The sequence below is a fragment of the Equus caballus genome, chromosome 10, assembly GCF_041296265.1.
Source record: "Equus caballus isolate H_3958 breed thoroughbred chromosome 10, TB-T2T, whole genome shotgun sequence".
Taxonomy (NCBI): Eukaryota; Metazoa; Chordata; class Mammalia; order Perissodactyla; family Equidae; genus Equus; species Equus caballus.
In genome coordinates this window covers 8,377,175-8,391,829 of record NC_091693.1, presented here as the reverse complement: position 1 = coordinate 8,391,829, position 14,655 = coordinate 8,377,175, and the positions used below count along the sequence as shown (strand labels likewise).

General features: G+C 42.5%; 2 protein-coding genes across 11 annotated transcripts in view; one reads left to right on the top strand and one right to left on the bottom strand.

The window, feature by feature from the left end:
• The window catches only part of LOC100062286 (zinc finger protein 345), a 40,712-nt gene extending 33,435 nt beyond the window's left edge, over nucleotides 1-7,277 (bottom strand). For 2 of the 10 annotated variants that reach the window (XM_070224187.1, XM_023651292.2), the window contains exons 1-3: nucleotides 6,943-7,049; nucleotides 6,105-6,151; nucleotides 5,924-6,023 (exon numbers count right to left, since the gene is read on the bottom strand). The gene's annotated coding sequence lies outside the window, so the exon portion shown is untranslated. Of the gene's footprint in view, nucleotides 1-5,923; nucleotides 6,024-6,104; nucleotides 6,242-6,942 lie in introns of those variants that run through there. The other 8 variants (XM_023651293.2, XM_070224185.1, XM_070224184.1 and 5 more) reach the window with 7 other exon arrangements.
• On the top strand, nucleotides 1,297-14,188 carry LOC138916027 (uncharacterized). Its single transcript, XM_070225602.1, has 5 exons — nucleotides 1,297-1,364; nucleotides 6,559-7,064; nucleotides 7,110-7,541; nucleotides 8,249-8,475; nucleotides 13,860-14,188. Exons 1-5 carry the CDS (start codon nucleotides 1,297-1,299, stop codon nucleotides 13,995-13,997), a joined length of 1,371 nt encoding a protein of 456 aa, XP_070081703.1. The 3' UTR covers nucleotides 13,998-14,188.
• Nucleotides 14,189-14,655: the final 467 nt, after the last annotated feature.

Sequence of the window (14,655 nt, the reverse complement as noted above, 5' to 3'; positions counted from 1 at the left end):
ACATATAACTCATGTTCTATTAATTCATCCTTTTAAAAGTACAAGTGAGTGGCTTTTAGTATATTCACAGAGATGTGCAACCAATCACCACTAGCTAATTGTAAAATATTTTCATCACCCCAAAAACAAAATCCCATACCCATTAGCAATTACTTCCCACTCTCGTTTCCCCAGACCCTGGCAACCACTAATCTACATTTTCTATCTATGTTTGCTTATTCTAGGTAGACATTTCGTATAAATGAAATCATACAATATGTGGTCTTCTGTGACTGGCTTCTTTCACATAGCACAACGTTTCAAGGTCCATCCATGCTGTAACATGATCAGTACTTCATTCCTTTATATTGCTAAAAAGTGTGTTCCATTGTATGGATATAACACCTTTTTTTTCCATTATCAGCTGAGGGACATTTGCTCTGTTTTCACCGTTTGGTACTATGAATAATGCTACTAAGAACATTCAGGTATATGTTTTTGTGTAGGCATACATTTCATTTCTCTTAGATATATATACCTAGGACTGGAACCGCTGTCGTATGGTAACTGTTTAACATTTTAAGGAACTCTGAAACTGTTCTAAAGCAGCTGCATCATCTGACAATTCCACCAAACACGTATATATTAAAGTTCCAATTTTTCCACATCTTCGCCATCTTTTGGATTACAATAATCCTAATAGATTTGAAATGGTATGTCACTGTAATTTTAATTTGTGTTTCCTTGATAATTTTGAACATCTTTATGTGCTTATTGGCCATCTGTATATCTTCTTTGGAGAAATGTGCATTCAAATTCTTTGCTCATTTATAAAATTTGATTATTTGTCTTTTTATTGTTGAGCTGTAGTAATTCCTCATATATCCTAAGATACAGTTCCCTTAATGATCATATGATTTGCACATTTTGGGTCTCATTTTGTGTGTTATATTCTCACTTTCTTGATGGTGTCCTTTGAAGCTCAAAAGCTTTTAATTTTGATGAGGTCCAATTTAGGTATTCTTTCCTTTGATCACTTGTGCTTTTGGGGTCATATAAAAGAAACCATTGCCTAATATAGGTAATGGAGATCTCCTTCATTTTCTTCTAAGAGTTTTACAGTTTTAGCTCTTACGTTTAGGTCAGTGGTCCATTTTGAGTAAATTTTTGTGTGTGGCATGAAGTACAAGCCTGTGATAAAATATTTCACAAGTGCTGTCTTGATCCAATTTTGACGTCATGTCTAAAAATTCAACTCCCCTTCAGAGGCAGTCTACTAAATCCCCATCCTAAATATTTCCTTTATCAGGGTCTAAAATGATACAGCTTTACCAGGCCATGTATGGATACCTCAGTAGCCACGCCATTACACCCGATCTTTACAGGCAAGATCTTAACTGGATCCACTTTTTTCCAGGAGCACAGGGAAGATATTACATTGATGACATCCTCCTTTGAGGAGATGCGTTTCACATACTCATTAAGGACATACAAATACTTACAAAAGAGCTCACAAAAAAAGGCATGGGTCACTGCCCCACACATAGTGCAAAGCCCTGACACCTTGGTTAAATTCCTGAAAATTATTAGTAAAAAGGGACAGCTCTAGGGCTGGCCTGGTGGCATAGTGGTTGAGTTCACACACTCCCTTTGGCAGCCCAGGGTTCGTGAGTTCAAATCCCAGGTGCGGACCTAGACACCACTCATCAAGCCATGTTGTGGTGGCATCCCACATATAAAATAGAGGAAAACTGGCACAGACCTTAGCTCAGGGACAATCTTCCTCAACAACAAAAAACAATATAATCCCACTTACAACTGCAACAAAAAGAATAAAATACCTGGGAATGAATTTAACCAAAGAGGTGAAAGACCTGTACACTGAAAACTATAAAACACTGTTGAAAGAAATTAAAGAAGACACAAAGAAATGGAAAGACATTCCATGCTCTTAGATTGGAAGAATTAACATAGTTAAAATGTCCGTACTTCCTAAAGCAATCTACAGATTCAATGCAATCCCTATCAAAGCTCCAATGACATTTTCCACAGAAATAGAACAAAGAATTCTAAAAGTTATATGGAACAACAAAAGACCCTGAATAGCCAAAGGAATCCTGAGAATATACAACAAAGCTGGAAGTATCACACTTTTTGATTCCAAAATATACTTTACAAAGCTATAGTAATGAAAACAGCACAGTACTGGCACAAAAACAGACACACAGATCAATAGAACAGAACTGTGAGCCCAAAAATAAACTCAAACATCTATGGACAGCTAATTTTCGACAAGGGAGCCAAGAATACACAATGGAGAAAGGAAAGTCTCTTCAACAAATGGTGTTGGGAAAACTGGACAGCCACAAGCAAAAGAATGAAAATAGACCATTATCTTTCACCAGACACAAAAATTAATTCAAAATAGATTAAAGACTTGAATGTAAGACCTTAAATCATAAAACTTCTAGAAGAAAACATAGGCAGTATGCTCTTTGACATCGCTCTTAGCAGCATACTTTCAAATACCATGTCTCTGTGCCAGCTCCAGTGGCCTAGTGGTTAAGTTCAGCACGCTTCACTTCGGTGGCCCATGTTTGGTTCCTGAGAATGGACCTACACCACTTGTCAGTGGCCATGCTGTGGTGGCAGCCCACATACAAAATAGAGGAAGACTGGCAACAGATGTTAGCTTAAGGTGAATCTTCCTCAGCAAAAAAACCAAACCAAAACAAAACAAAACAAAAAAACACCAAAAACCATGTATGACCAGGCAAGGGAAACAATAGAAAAAATAAGCAAATGGCACTACATTAAACTAAAAAGCTTCTGCACAGCAAAGGAAACCATCAACAAAGTGAAAAGCCAACCTAACAATTGGGAGAAGATATTTGCAAACCATATATCTGATAAGGGGTTAATATCCAAAATATATAAAGAATTCTTACATCTCAACAATTAAAAAAATGGGCAAAAGATCTGAACAGACACTTTTCCAAAGAAGATATACAGATAGCCAACAGGCACATGAAGAAATGTTCAACATCACTAATTACCAGTGAAATGCAAATCAAAATTACAATGAGATATCACCTCACACTCATCAGAATGGCTATAATTAACAAGACAAGAAATAACAAGTGTTGGAGAGGATGTGGAGAAAAGGGAACCCTCATACACTGCTGGTGGGAGTGCTAACTGATGCAGCCACTATGCAAAACAGTACGGCGTTTCCTCAAAAAATTAATAGAGCTACCATATGATCCAGCTACTCCACTGCTGGGTATTTATCCAAAGAACATGAAAGCACAAATGTGTAAAGATATATGCACCCCTACGTTCATTGTGGCATTATCCACAACAGCCAAGACTTGGAAACAACGTTAAGTGCCCACCAAGGGATGAATGGATAAAGAAGATGTGGTATATATACACAATAGAATACTACTCAGCCATAAAAAAGGATGAAATCTCACCATCTGTGACAACATGGATGCACCTTGAGGGTATTATGCTAAGTGAAATAAGTCATAGGGAGAAAGTCAAATACCATATGATCTCACTCATAAATAGACGATAAAACAACAACAGTAAAACACATAGATACAGAGATTAGATTGGTGGTTACAGAGGGGAAGCGGGGAGGGAGGAGGGCAAAAGGGGTCACTGGGCACATGGATAATGGATGGTAGTTAGTCTTTGGGTGGTAAACATGATGTAATTTACACAGAAACTGAATTATAACAACATACATCTGAAATTTATATAATGTTATAAACCAATGTTACCTCAATTAAAAAAAAATTGCAGCCTATACCTATTCTTTATAAAAACTAAACCATCCCTATTAGCATCCACTAAATTAGATAGCAAATTTTGGCTTTTAAACTGCTCCTATTTGGTAGGCCCACTGCCTGCTTTTGGAAATAAAGTTTTACTGGAACTCAGCCACATCCATTTGTTTATGTATTATATGTGGCTGCTTTCACTCTACAACAAAGTTGAGTAGTCACAACTGAGCCTCTGTGAGCATAAAGCCTAAAATATTAAGTATCTGGCCCTGTGCAGAAAGTTTGTCAACTCTTGACTGAGAAGCTATACCGAAAACCGAGAAAGCTATCAAAGACTGCTAGGATCAAGTCAAAGGGACCCGTAAGCAAACCTGAATAGACTCCCACTGGTCAAATATGGAACAATGCTAATTTAAGTATACAGGTATAAAACAACTGCAATAGACGGAAACACGCAAACACATCGAAATCCAAATGTTTATAATGATAGTAAAAATCACTGGTCCCCAGGACACGATGCTAGCAAATCATTAGTTCATTATTGTTCATTATTTCCTCATTTTGAAAACTAAAAAGTTAAGAGATCGAATGTGTCCTGCTTTCCTGGAACAATCTGTACCTCAGGATAATGAGTTGATGAAGGGAATTTTCACTTACAGAAGTATTCCAGTTAAGGAATGAAGACAGAATTCATGAATTAGCATGTAATTATTTAGCAATCCTTAATGAAACAGTAACAGCAAACATAACGAAAGAGATAAGCAGACATGACATACTTAACGGAAGCATACATTACCACCAATGAAGTCATTTTGCCCCCCTCCCCAAAAAGGGAAGGAAGACACCTGAATTTGATCAAGCCTCTAGATCTAACTTTAAACTACAGGAAATACAGAAACATGATAATGATACCAGACTGTGTGAAACTCTGCAGGACAAACCACTCAGTTTCTGCAACAATTTCATTCAAGGAAAGAGCAAGAGAAAGAATGAGAATGAGAAACTACAGATTTCTAAACAACTTTATTAAGACTTATGAACCAATCACAATGCATGGATCTTATCTGGACCTTGTTTCAAAAAAATTTAAAATTAAAGAAAAGTTATTTGCCCCGTGGGAAAATCTAAACACTAACTGGTATCTGATATTAAGGAAGTATTATTCATTTTTTTAGGGAGAATAATGGTATCTGATTAAGTTCTTTAAAAGACTCTTTATCATTCATATACATACTGAAATACTTATGGATGGTATGCTGTAACGTCTGGTATTTGCTTCAGAATAATCCTGGGGTAGATAGAGGTATAGCGTAAACAAGAATGGTCCTGAATCCATCATTATTGAAACCGAGCAAAGTGGTACATAGAGGTTCATTGCTATTTTGTCTATTTTTGTACACGTTCAAATTTTTTATAATAAAAAGTTAATGAAAATGCTGCTCATGGCTCAGTAAATTGACTTTACCACACTTAAAAAATCAGGTAATAATCCTACAGTTTGGAAAGCTCTATAATATAGAGCATATTAATAATTTCCTTAAACTTTCCAACAACCAGCAAAATACTTTGAATAAAACATAAAATCAGAAAATATTGGTTAGAAAAGTGATGGTATGGCCTCTGTGAGGGACAATATAGCAAAAATTATTAAAATTTAATGTCGACACATAAGTTGGCCCAGAAACGAGCATTCATGCTACTGGAACTCATCAATGGGCTAAATGACATATATATGAGGATATTCATCCCACCATGTTTATAATAGCAGAAGTGACGGCCACCTGAAAGTTCATTAATAAGGGTCAGTTGTAAAAATTATGGAAGTATGGTATAGTATGCAGCCATAAAAAGTGAAGAAACCCTCCATGTACTAACGTATGTAAAGAATTCCCCTGGAAGGACTCAGGAAACCAGACACACCGAAGTGGGAAAACCACATGAGCAAGGAGAGAGGGAGAATTTGCTGTCTACTCCTCTGAACCTTTTAAATACTTAAGAGGATTATCTCTTAAACAATAAAACTGAGAAGAAAATACTAAAAATAAAGGCTTTCAAATTTCACTCTGGGGGATGTGTTCTATTCTTTCAAAAATCTTGGAAAAAGACTAAGTACACAGACGGAATTGAAATATTTGCCAGATGAGTATGTGTACCTCAGGTCAAAAGGGCAGCGATGGAGTGGAAGAGCGTCTTTGGGTCCATTCCTTCTGCTCCCATCATTCTTGGGAACAGCAAGGCCCAAGCACCAGATCACTAAAAGGATGCAAATGTTGACAGTATTTTGAAATATAACCAGAAAGCACTTCAGAGACAGAAGAGAGAATAACAACTCACCCTGGATAAAACTCTCAGTTGTCCAACAGCTGCTCCTCCTTTGCTCTCTGGTCACCCGCGTAAGAGAAGGCCGCGAGTTGGTAAGGGACAAAGAATCCCGAGACACCAAGCCTTTCTTTGAGCCCAGAGCGACTTGTTAGAAACAAACTTCTACTCCCACCCCTCGAGCTAAAGTAGCCCTGCCGCGGAAGCTCAGAGAGAGACTCGAGCAAAGCTGCCCCTCCGGGAACCAGAGCGGAGGTCGAGAACCCCCAAGGGCTCCCCAGGTGGATTCCCGAGGGGAGAGACGGGAACCTTACTACCTCGATTCTGTCTCCTTTCTTCTCAGACCCCCGAACTGGGGGCTGTTTCTGGCTCTAAAATTCTCATTCTGAGATCAGGTCGGTGACCTGCAGACAAGTTTCTTTGTCTGGAATCTTCAGTCTGGGACTCACCTTTCTATCTTCCCACATAGGACGGGGCCATTTCCAGGGAACCTGGGTCCCCGTAGCTACAAGGAGAGGGGGCACTCAGCCACAGAGACCTCACAACCACAAGCTTCCAGAAACCCTCGAACCCACAAATGGCCTCAGGGTGAGCATTTCTCACCCTACCGGTGCCCGCCCCGTATCGGTTCCCGGCTGGGCACAGTTGAGGAGGGGACAGACACAGAAAGACAATCAACGACATCGTTAAACGAAGGGGCATCCGCACAGCTTCACACAACCACTCTCTCGGCTGGAGAGACAATCGCCACTTTCTCATGTGGTCACACACACAGACACACACACGCTGGCGTGCTAAGGCCCGCGGTTCCAGACACCGCCGGCCTCCGTCCCGGGGCGGAGACACGCCTCACCCTCCGCTTCCCCGCGTCCAGCCCGCTCCTGGCTGTCGCGATAGAAAGCAGCAGGCCACGCTCCTTCCGCGCCGCAATGCCCGACTCGTCCCAGCACGACAGCGCTGACAACCCAGAAGGAAGTGACGTTACACCCGGAGGCTTCTGGGAAATGTAGTCCAGAACAGGAAAGACCCGAGAGAGCCGGCAACCCAAGCCTCCTGTCGCGTCTCGGCACGGTCATCCTCCGGCGCTGCCAGCCCGCGACCTGCAGGTCCCCGACCGACTTCAGCGAATCCCTCCGACCGGCCGCAGGCGCTGCTGTGAGATGTGGCACCGCCTCTCGCGGTCCAGCCGGAAGTTTGTTTCCGCCGCGGGGTCTTCTGGGACGTGTAGTGTGGCCTGGGAGCGCCATAGGGCCGAGCGGGTGGCCTTGATCGCTCAGGCCCAGGCGAGGGGTGGCTGCGGTGCGTCCGCCGCAGAGTCGCGGAGACCAGAACACCTGGCCGGCGGAAGGGATGATAGAGCGGAGTCTGAGGAGCCTGAAGGAGAGGCATCCCAGGGCCCTGACAGCAGCCAGGCCTGTTGGGGAGAAGGGCATGGGGGTGACCCTCCTGCCGGTATGAGGGTGTTTGCATCAGTTTGTGACCTCGGGGTTTGGTGGTGCTGCTGTCCCTGAGAAAGTTTTTACGATTTTTTAAAATAAAAAACTTAAGTGTTCAAAGTACTGTTTTTGAATGTAACATACAAAAAAGTGCCCAAATCATTAGAGTAAATAAATTTTCAAACCCGTGTAATTAGCACCTCACAAGTCCCCTACCAGTCTCCTGTAAAGGTATCCATCATCAGACTTGCAACAACAGAGATTAGTTGTGCCTGATTTTGAACTTTTTAAATGTTATCATGTTGTATCTACACCTTTTCCCCCTTTTGACTTCTTTCACCAAATCTACTGTTGGTGAGATTAATCGATAACGTTAGTTTATTCTCATTGTTGATGGTATTTGTCTTGTTTTCAGCTTGGGGCTACTAGGAACAGTGCTCTAGGAACATTCTTGTTTGTGTCTTTTGGGCATCTCGGTTGCATATATTCTTAGGAGGGGAATTGCTGGGTCAGGTTATACATATGTTTAGCTTCGGGATATATTGCCAGTTTTCCAAAGTGGTTTTCCACTTGCAGTTCCACCAGCTATGTATTAGAGCTCCTGTCACTCGGCATCCTAACACACTTAATATTGTATGTCTTTTCCTTTTAACCTTTCTGAGGGGCGTGTAGTGGTTTTAATTTGAATTTCCCTGATGTGTCCATGTTTGTCTTCTGTAACAGCACAAGCTACCCAGCCAGCTTTAGCATTTACTGGGGACAAACAGAAAGAAGAGCCAGAGGACCTAGAATCCCTGGCGGAGGTCTGTGCTGTTTGGATTGGTGTGATCCTGCCTTCAACATTGCCCCTCTTTCAAGACCTTACCCACTTTGAGAACGAACAGGACTGGAGTAAAGGCAAAGATCTGTCCTTCCCTAAGAGGGACCCAGGGCCACAGGCACTGGTCAAGGTATGTTGGGGACTTGACAGTGACCAAGGTTGCCAAATGTTTTAAGCCCTTTTGGACATTGGAACATAAGTTTCTGTGGTGACAGGAATTGCTCTTGGGCATGATCAAAAAAATTATTTGGACTGGACTTGGAAGTAATTTTCAGATTGGACAATGGATTGGTATAACTTTATAGGTGGGGTCTTTGGGGCAGTACCCACTCAAGTGGTTGTAATTGATACTGCTGAATGTATTGTGTTAATTATAGGTAATAATTCTCTTGCTCATAAGCAATGTTCCCAATGGGGAAATGCCACTCTTGGATCAGTGGTAGTGGCACAGGTACACAACCGGGAGCCTCCTAGTCTTCTCCAGTATAGTCATGTAGTTACTGTGAAGCAGTATAGGATACAGGGGAAGGGGCACAGGGGGAGTGGAAGAGGTCAGAGGTTACTATACTGATCAAGGAGCTAATGGAGGCAGCGGTCCTTAAAGAAACCATGTCACATGATAGCCTTCAGTGGCCAGTGGAAAAAGACAATGTTATTTGGCACCTGACTGTGGACTACCACACGCTTAATGTGGCGGTAGACTTTCTTGCACATGCAATTCCACTTTTAACAAACATGGAGTCCATAATGCAGACTGAAGGAGACTATTTTGCAGTGGTGGACATTGCTAATGCCTTCTCAGCATCCTGTTGCATGCTGAAGATCAGAGCCAATTTGCCTTCACAAGCTTCTAATTACCTTTATTTTATCATGTTGCCACCGGCGGCCTTATCTTTCCACACTTCATCACTTGTGGATAGGCTGAGACCTAGCAAAGGCTAAAATATTACCAGAGGTGTCCTCGTACCGTTACACCGACAGCAATATCCTGATTGGAAGGGCTGAGGATAGCATATAGACTGCTTTCCATAAGATGAGTCAGTATCTGAACCAGGGCTGGAAGATTAACATTGCAGCAAGATCCAGGGACTAACCACTCAAGTAAGCTTCTTGGGAACCAACTGGCTCATGATGCCCAGAGAAAAAGCCCTGAGCTTGTTAAAGAAAAAACATTGGCCTTAAAACCTCCAACAAACAAAAATGAGGCACAACATCTGACAGGCTTGTTTGGGTGTTGAAGGCACTTCATACCTCACATGAGGATCTGGCTGAACTCTTTACATAAGATCACTTGAAAGGGGCACTAACCAACAACTGGCCCTAGGAACTATCCAACAAGCTGTGCAGACCACCCCTCCACTCTGGCCAGTCAGCCCTAACAAGACTTTTGAGCTCCAAGTGTCAGTGACTGACAGTTATGCAGACTCAAGCCTGTTGCAAAAAGATGTGACCACTAGGCAATGGCATCCCGGGTGGTTTTGGACATAGCACATACCTGACACCATCAACCAATATGTTATTGTCCTGGGACTGCCAAAACAAAGGACCACAAACAAGGTGGCTTAAAACAACAGAGATTTGTTGTCTCACAGTTCTAAAGACTAGAAGTCCGAAATCAGGGCAGGACCATACTTTCTCCGAAGGCGCTAGGCGAGGAGCCTTCTTTGCCTTTTCCTTGTTTCTGGTGGTTGGTGGCGATTCTTGGCATTCCTTGGCTTGTAGACACATCACTCCAACCTCTGCCTCTGTCATTATATGGCATTCTCCTCATGTGGCCATGTCTCTGTTTCCAAGTTTCCCCTTTTTTATGAAGACACCAGTCATAGTGCATTTAGGGCCCACCTGATACAGTTTGAACTCAACTTGATTATATCTGCAAAGACTGTGTTCCCAAATAAGTCACATGCACTGGTTCCAGGTGCCCATGAATTTTGGGGAGCCACTAGTCAATCTAGTACAACAAATATGCCCCATTTGAAAGACAATTATTGGCTAGTTATTGGTCGCTTGATACTGAGAGACTAACAAAGCAACAGCAGGTTGTGTTACACCCTGACATCCCTATCATGAGTTAGAAATAAGAAAACCACAAAGTGGGTATTGCACACCAAGCATCCATTATTAAGTGGAAGTGGTATAGCCAGGAAGAAGCAAACGGGTCATTCACGGCATCTCACATCTACATGGCTAAGTGGCTAGTCAGCCTCCAGAGGGAGCTATGTCAGATGCAGTGTCTGCCAGCACCGTGGGCTTCTTGGGAGCTTCAGTACACTAAGATTCCTGAGTGTTCCTGGGTCTGACTCATGAACATATCAGCTCAGCTAAAGGCAGACGGGATGTAGTGGGCCACTGCTGCCGTGCAGCCTCGAAGAAAACTGCTTAGAACTGTGCGTGGAAAAGAGAATTCTGCTTGACAGGAGGAGCTGCAGGCTGTGGTGCTTCCCTTCCTCTAAATGCACCTTGTTACATTTTCACTGACTTCTGGGCAGGCACCAATGGACTGGCAATGTGGTGTGGTGCCTGGCAGTGGGACAACTGGATGGCAAGTTTCAGCCTGTGTGGGGATGAAGCATCATGGTAGCAGATTGTACAAGACTCCACATCCCCTGTTTGTAACCATGTGGCTGCCCATGGAAAGAGACCTTAAAAGGATGAACATCAATGGAATCTATGAGATGTTCAGATAAGGACTCGGGTTAAGGACCATAGCCGCCTGGATACACCATCACACAGGGCATGATAATCCATCTATAATTCAGGACTGAGCCCCCAAATGAGACAATGATTCCAGCACAAGGGGTCAAGAAAGCCTGGCAAATATGCCCATGCTGTCAGCTTTGCAGCTGAATAGCAAAGAGAACTCTGGGACACATCGCCGGGGGTACCAGACGTGGCCAGTCCTGGAAAATCGACCATATAGGCTCTCTACCCACCACTCAAGTACTGCTGGGCATTGACTGCAGTAGACACCTTTTTAGGGTATGGCACTGCCATCCCTGTCGATACAGCAGATGGGGGCCATACTGTTCAACGGCTCTTAGATGGACTGTGTTGTTTTCTGTTTGGATTCCCTGAATATATCCAATCAGACAATAGTGCCACCTTATAACAAAAAATATGCAGCAGCAGGCAGCTACGTGGGATATTCATTGGACCCTTCATGCCCCATATCATACCCAAACAGCAAGTGCCATTGAAAGATGGAATGGACTCTTAGAAGAGAAACTGGAAAAGATAATTGTACAACCAAGACTTAGCTCCCAGTGGAGCACACAGTTAAGATAGACAGTTTAGGCTGTAAATGTGATAATTCCTCCAAAATGGTACTTTCCATTTAAATAAAATGTTTAATTATAAGGTTGGAGAGGAGGGAAGAGGCCCAGACTGGCTGTAAGAACCACAATCCACATAACTAACTTCTCAGTGTACCTTTTTTCTTCCCACACCTACCCCTGGAGAACAGGGGGTTGGGGACCTCTAACCTACTACCTCTTTTGTTCCCTGGTTGTACTTCATGGAATTAGCAATTATGGATATTAATGATAATGATCATGATTAAGAAGTGAAGACTCCTAAGGTGGTGCTGGCATGGCCCACACATCAGGGAGTGGAAGAGGTTCTAGGATGGTACAAGGTGTTGAAAGAACCTGCTGAGGCACCTAGGGATGACTTATGCCATATGGTGTCAGTAGGACATGTGGAAGACTGGAAAAAGAATGAAGTGATTGCTGCAGACTGGTGGGTGCCAGTCATACGGCTGTGGAAGAGGAGGAACACCCCTGACTTGGGTAGAGAACACTTTAGACCCTCTGAGGTCACAGTAGAGGGAGAGACCGTTAGTCTCTCTCAGCTCTTATCCCTGCCTGGCATTGGGCCAACTTACCCCAAACTGCCACCATCACCTCAACTTAACTGTTGACCAACCAATCATCTTAATCACAAACTTTCCAACAGCTGCTGACTTCAGAAAGGAGCAGCCTTCACTTGAAATGACAGAAAAAGCTTACATGTTTGGACACCGATATGATTTTCTTTAGCCTGTTCTGGATTCTTTTCTTGTTTTTCAGACTATTGATTGTTCTAAACTCTCTAGCGTGAGTGTAAAAAGACAGTTGTATTGCCCTGGACTTCCTGCTGGCCAGTACAGGGACTGTATGTGCAGTTGCCAACACTTCTTGCCACACTTGGATCAATGAATCAGGGAAAGCAGAGCAACGCATTTCCCACCCTAGAAAGAAGGTAATATGGCTCTGTAAGGTTGATCCCGATGACAGCCAGAACATATTTAGCTGACTTGGCTCCAGATTAGGCCTAGTGCAAGTCACAGTTGTTGTCACTATATTGCTTAAGACAATAGAACATATTTGGTCCAAGCCCCTGTCTGTACAATTAGTGTATCTAATGGGGTAGCCTATGATCCTGAGAATTCTTAGCTGGATACTGAAAAGTCAGGGGGTAGAGTTGTAGGGAATGGCTCCACCATGCCAACATGGCCACCTTGCATGTACCCATGCAGGCAAAGGTTTGAAATACAGCTTATCTGAGTCTTGGCAGAATGCCTTATGATTCTCGCAGAATATGAGAGGATGGGAGGCCAGTAAGGAATTGTTGCCAGGCTATCTCCCATTTGCCTCCTTATGTTAGACCTTGGGAGGCTGTTTTGAGACAGTTTATCATCACCGTCCAGGTTCTGGTGAAGTATGGGGCTTTCTGCCCACCTCACTACTCCCCTCAGAATAGAGCAGCAAAACAATAACAACAACAAATCAATAGAGCAGCAGAATATTAAACTGCTTAGCTGCAGTCTAGGACCGACTCCTCAGCAATGGGGTATCCCACAACTTGCATTGCAGTCACCCAGACCCTTTGTATCGGTGTCGTCCTTTTTGGTGTCCAGGACAAGGATCATAGGGAGTTTGATTTTAGTCTTTTTCTGTGTCTACATAAGCAATAAATTGCCCAAGTTTAAGAGTGGGTATTTAGGGTTCTTTGTTGTTCCATATAAATTTTAGGATTCTTTGTTCTATTTCCATGAAAAATGTCATTGGGATTTCAATAGGGATAGCATTGAATCTTTAGATTGCTTTTGGTAATATGGACGTTTTAACTATGTTAATTCCTCCAATTCTTGAGGATGGAATACCTTTCCATTTCTTTGTGTCTTCTTCAATTTCACTCAGCAATGTGTTATAGTTTTCAGTGTACAGGTCTCTCACCGCCTTGGTTAAATTTATTCCTAGGTATTTTATTATTTTTGTTGTAATTGTAAATGGGATTGTTTTCTTTATCTTTCTTTTAGTTTGTTGTTAGTGCATAGAAATGCAACTGATTTTTGTATGTTGATTTTGTACCCTTCAAGTTTACTGTGTTTATTATTTCTAATGGTTTTTTTGTGGATTCTTTAGGTTTTCTGATACTGACCCTGATATCAGTTTCCCTACATTAAACCCAGCATATATGGGGTTAAAACCAAAACACTCATTCCCTGCTTGCTCTCTGGCTTCCTCCCTCCAGAATCCACTGTCCTCCATGGAGACAGACACCACCAAGGACAAGCACCTAGGTTCATTATCTCCTCCCTGCAAAGAGACACAGGCTGATGGGAAAGCTGCTGACCAGCAAGGTCATGGGCTCGCTCCTCTCTGCAAATAGTCTCAAGGCCAAAGACAGGCTGGTGGGAAAGTTCCGACCAGCAAGGCCATATGCTCCCCCTCCCCTACCTAAAACCCCAAATAAAACCCCCTCCTTTTAACTTTTTGGGGAGTTTGGGATTTCAGAGTTAGCTGCCCTCTCTCCTTGCTCAGTGCTGTGCAATAATAAAATTCCTCCTTTCTTCCACTACACCCTGTGTCAGAGATTGGCTTGCTGCACAACGGGTGAGCAAACTGACTTCAGGTTTGATATCATTTCTATATATAAAATTATGTCATCCATAAATGGTGACTGTTTTACTTCTTCCTTTCTTTTTGGATGACTCTATTTCTTTTTCTTGCCTAATTGTTCTGGCTGGACTTCCAATACAATGTTGAAGAAGAGTGGTGAGAGCAGGCATCCTTCTCTTGTTCCTATTCTCAGAGGGATGGCTTTCAGTTTTTCACCATTGAGTATGGTGTCGGCTGTGGGTTTGTCATGTGTGACCTTTATTATGTTGAGGTACTTTCCTTCTATACCCGTTTTATTTAGAGTTTTTATCATAAATGGATACTGAATCTTGTCAAATGTTTTCTCTGTGTCTATTGAGATGATCATGTGATTTTTATTCTTCATTTTGTTAATGTGGTGTATCACGTTGATTGACTTGTGCAAGTTG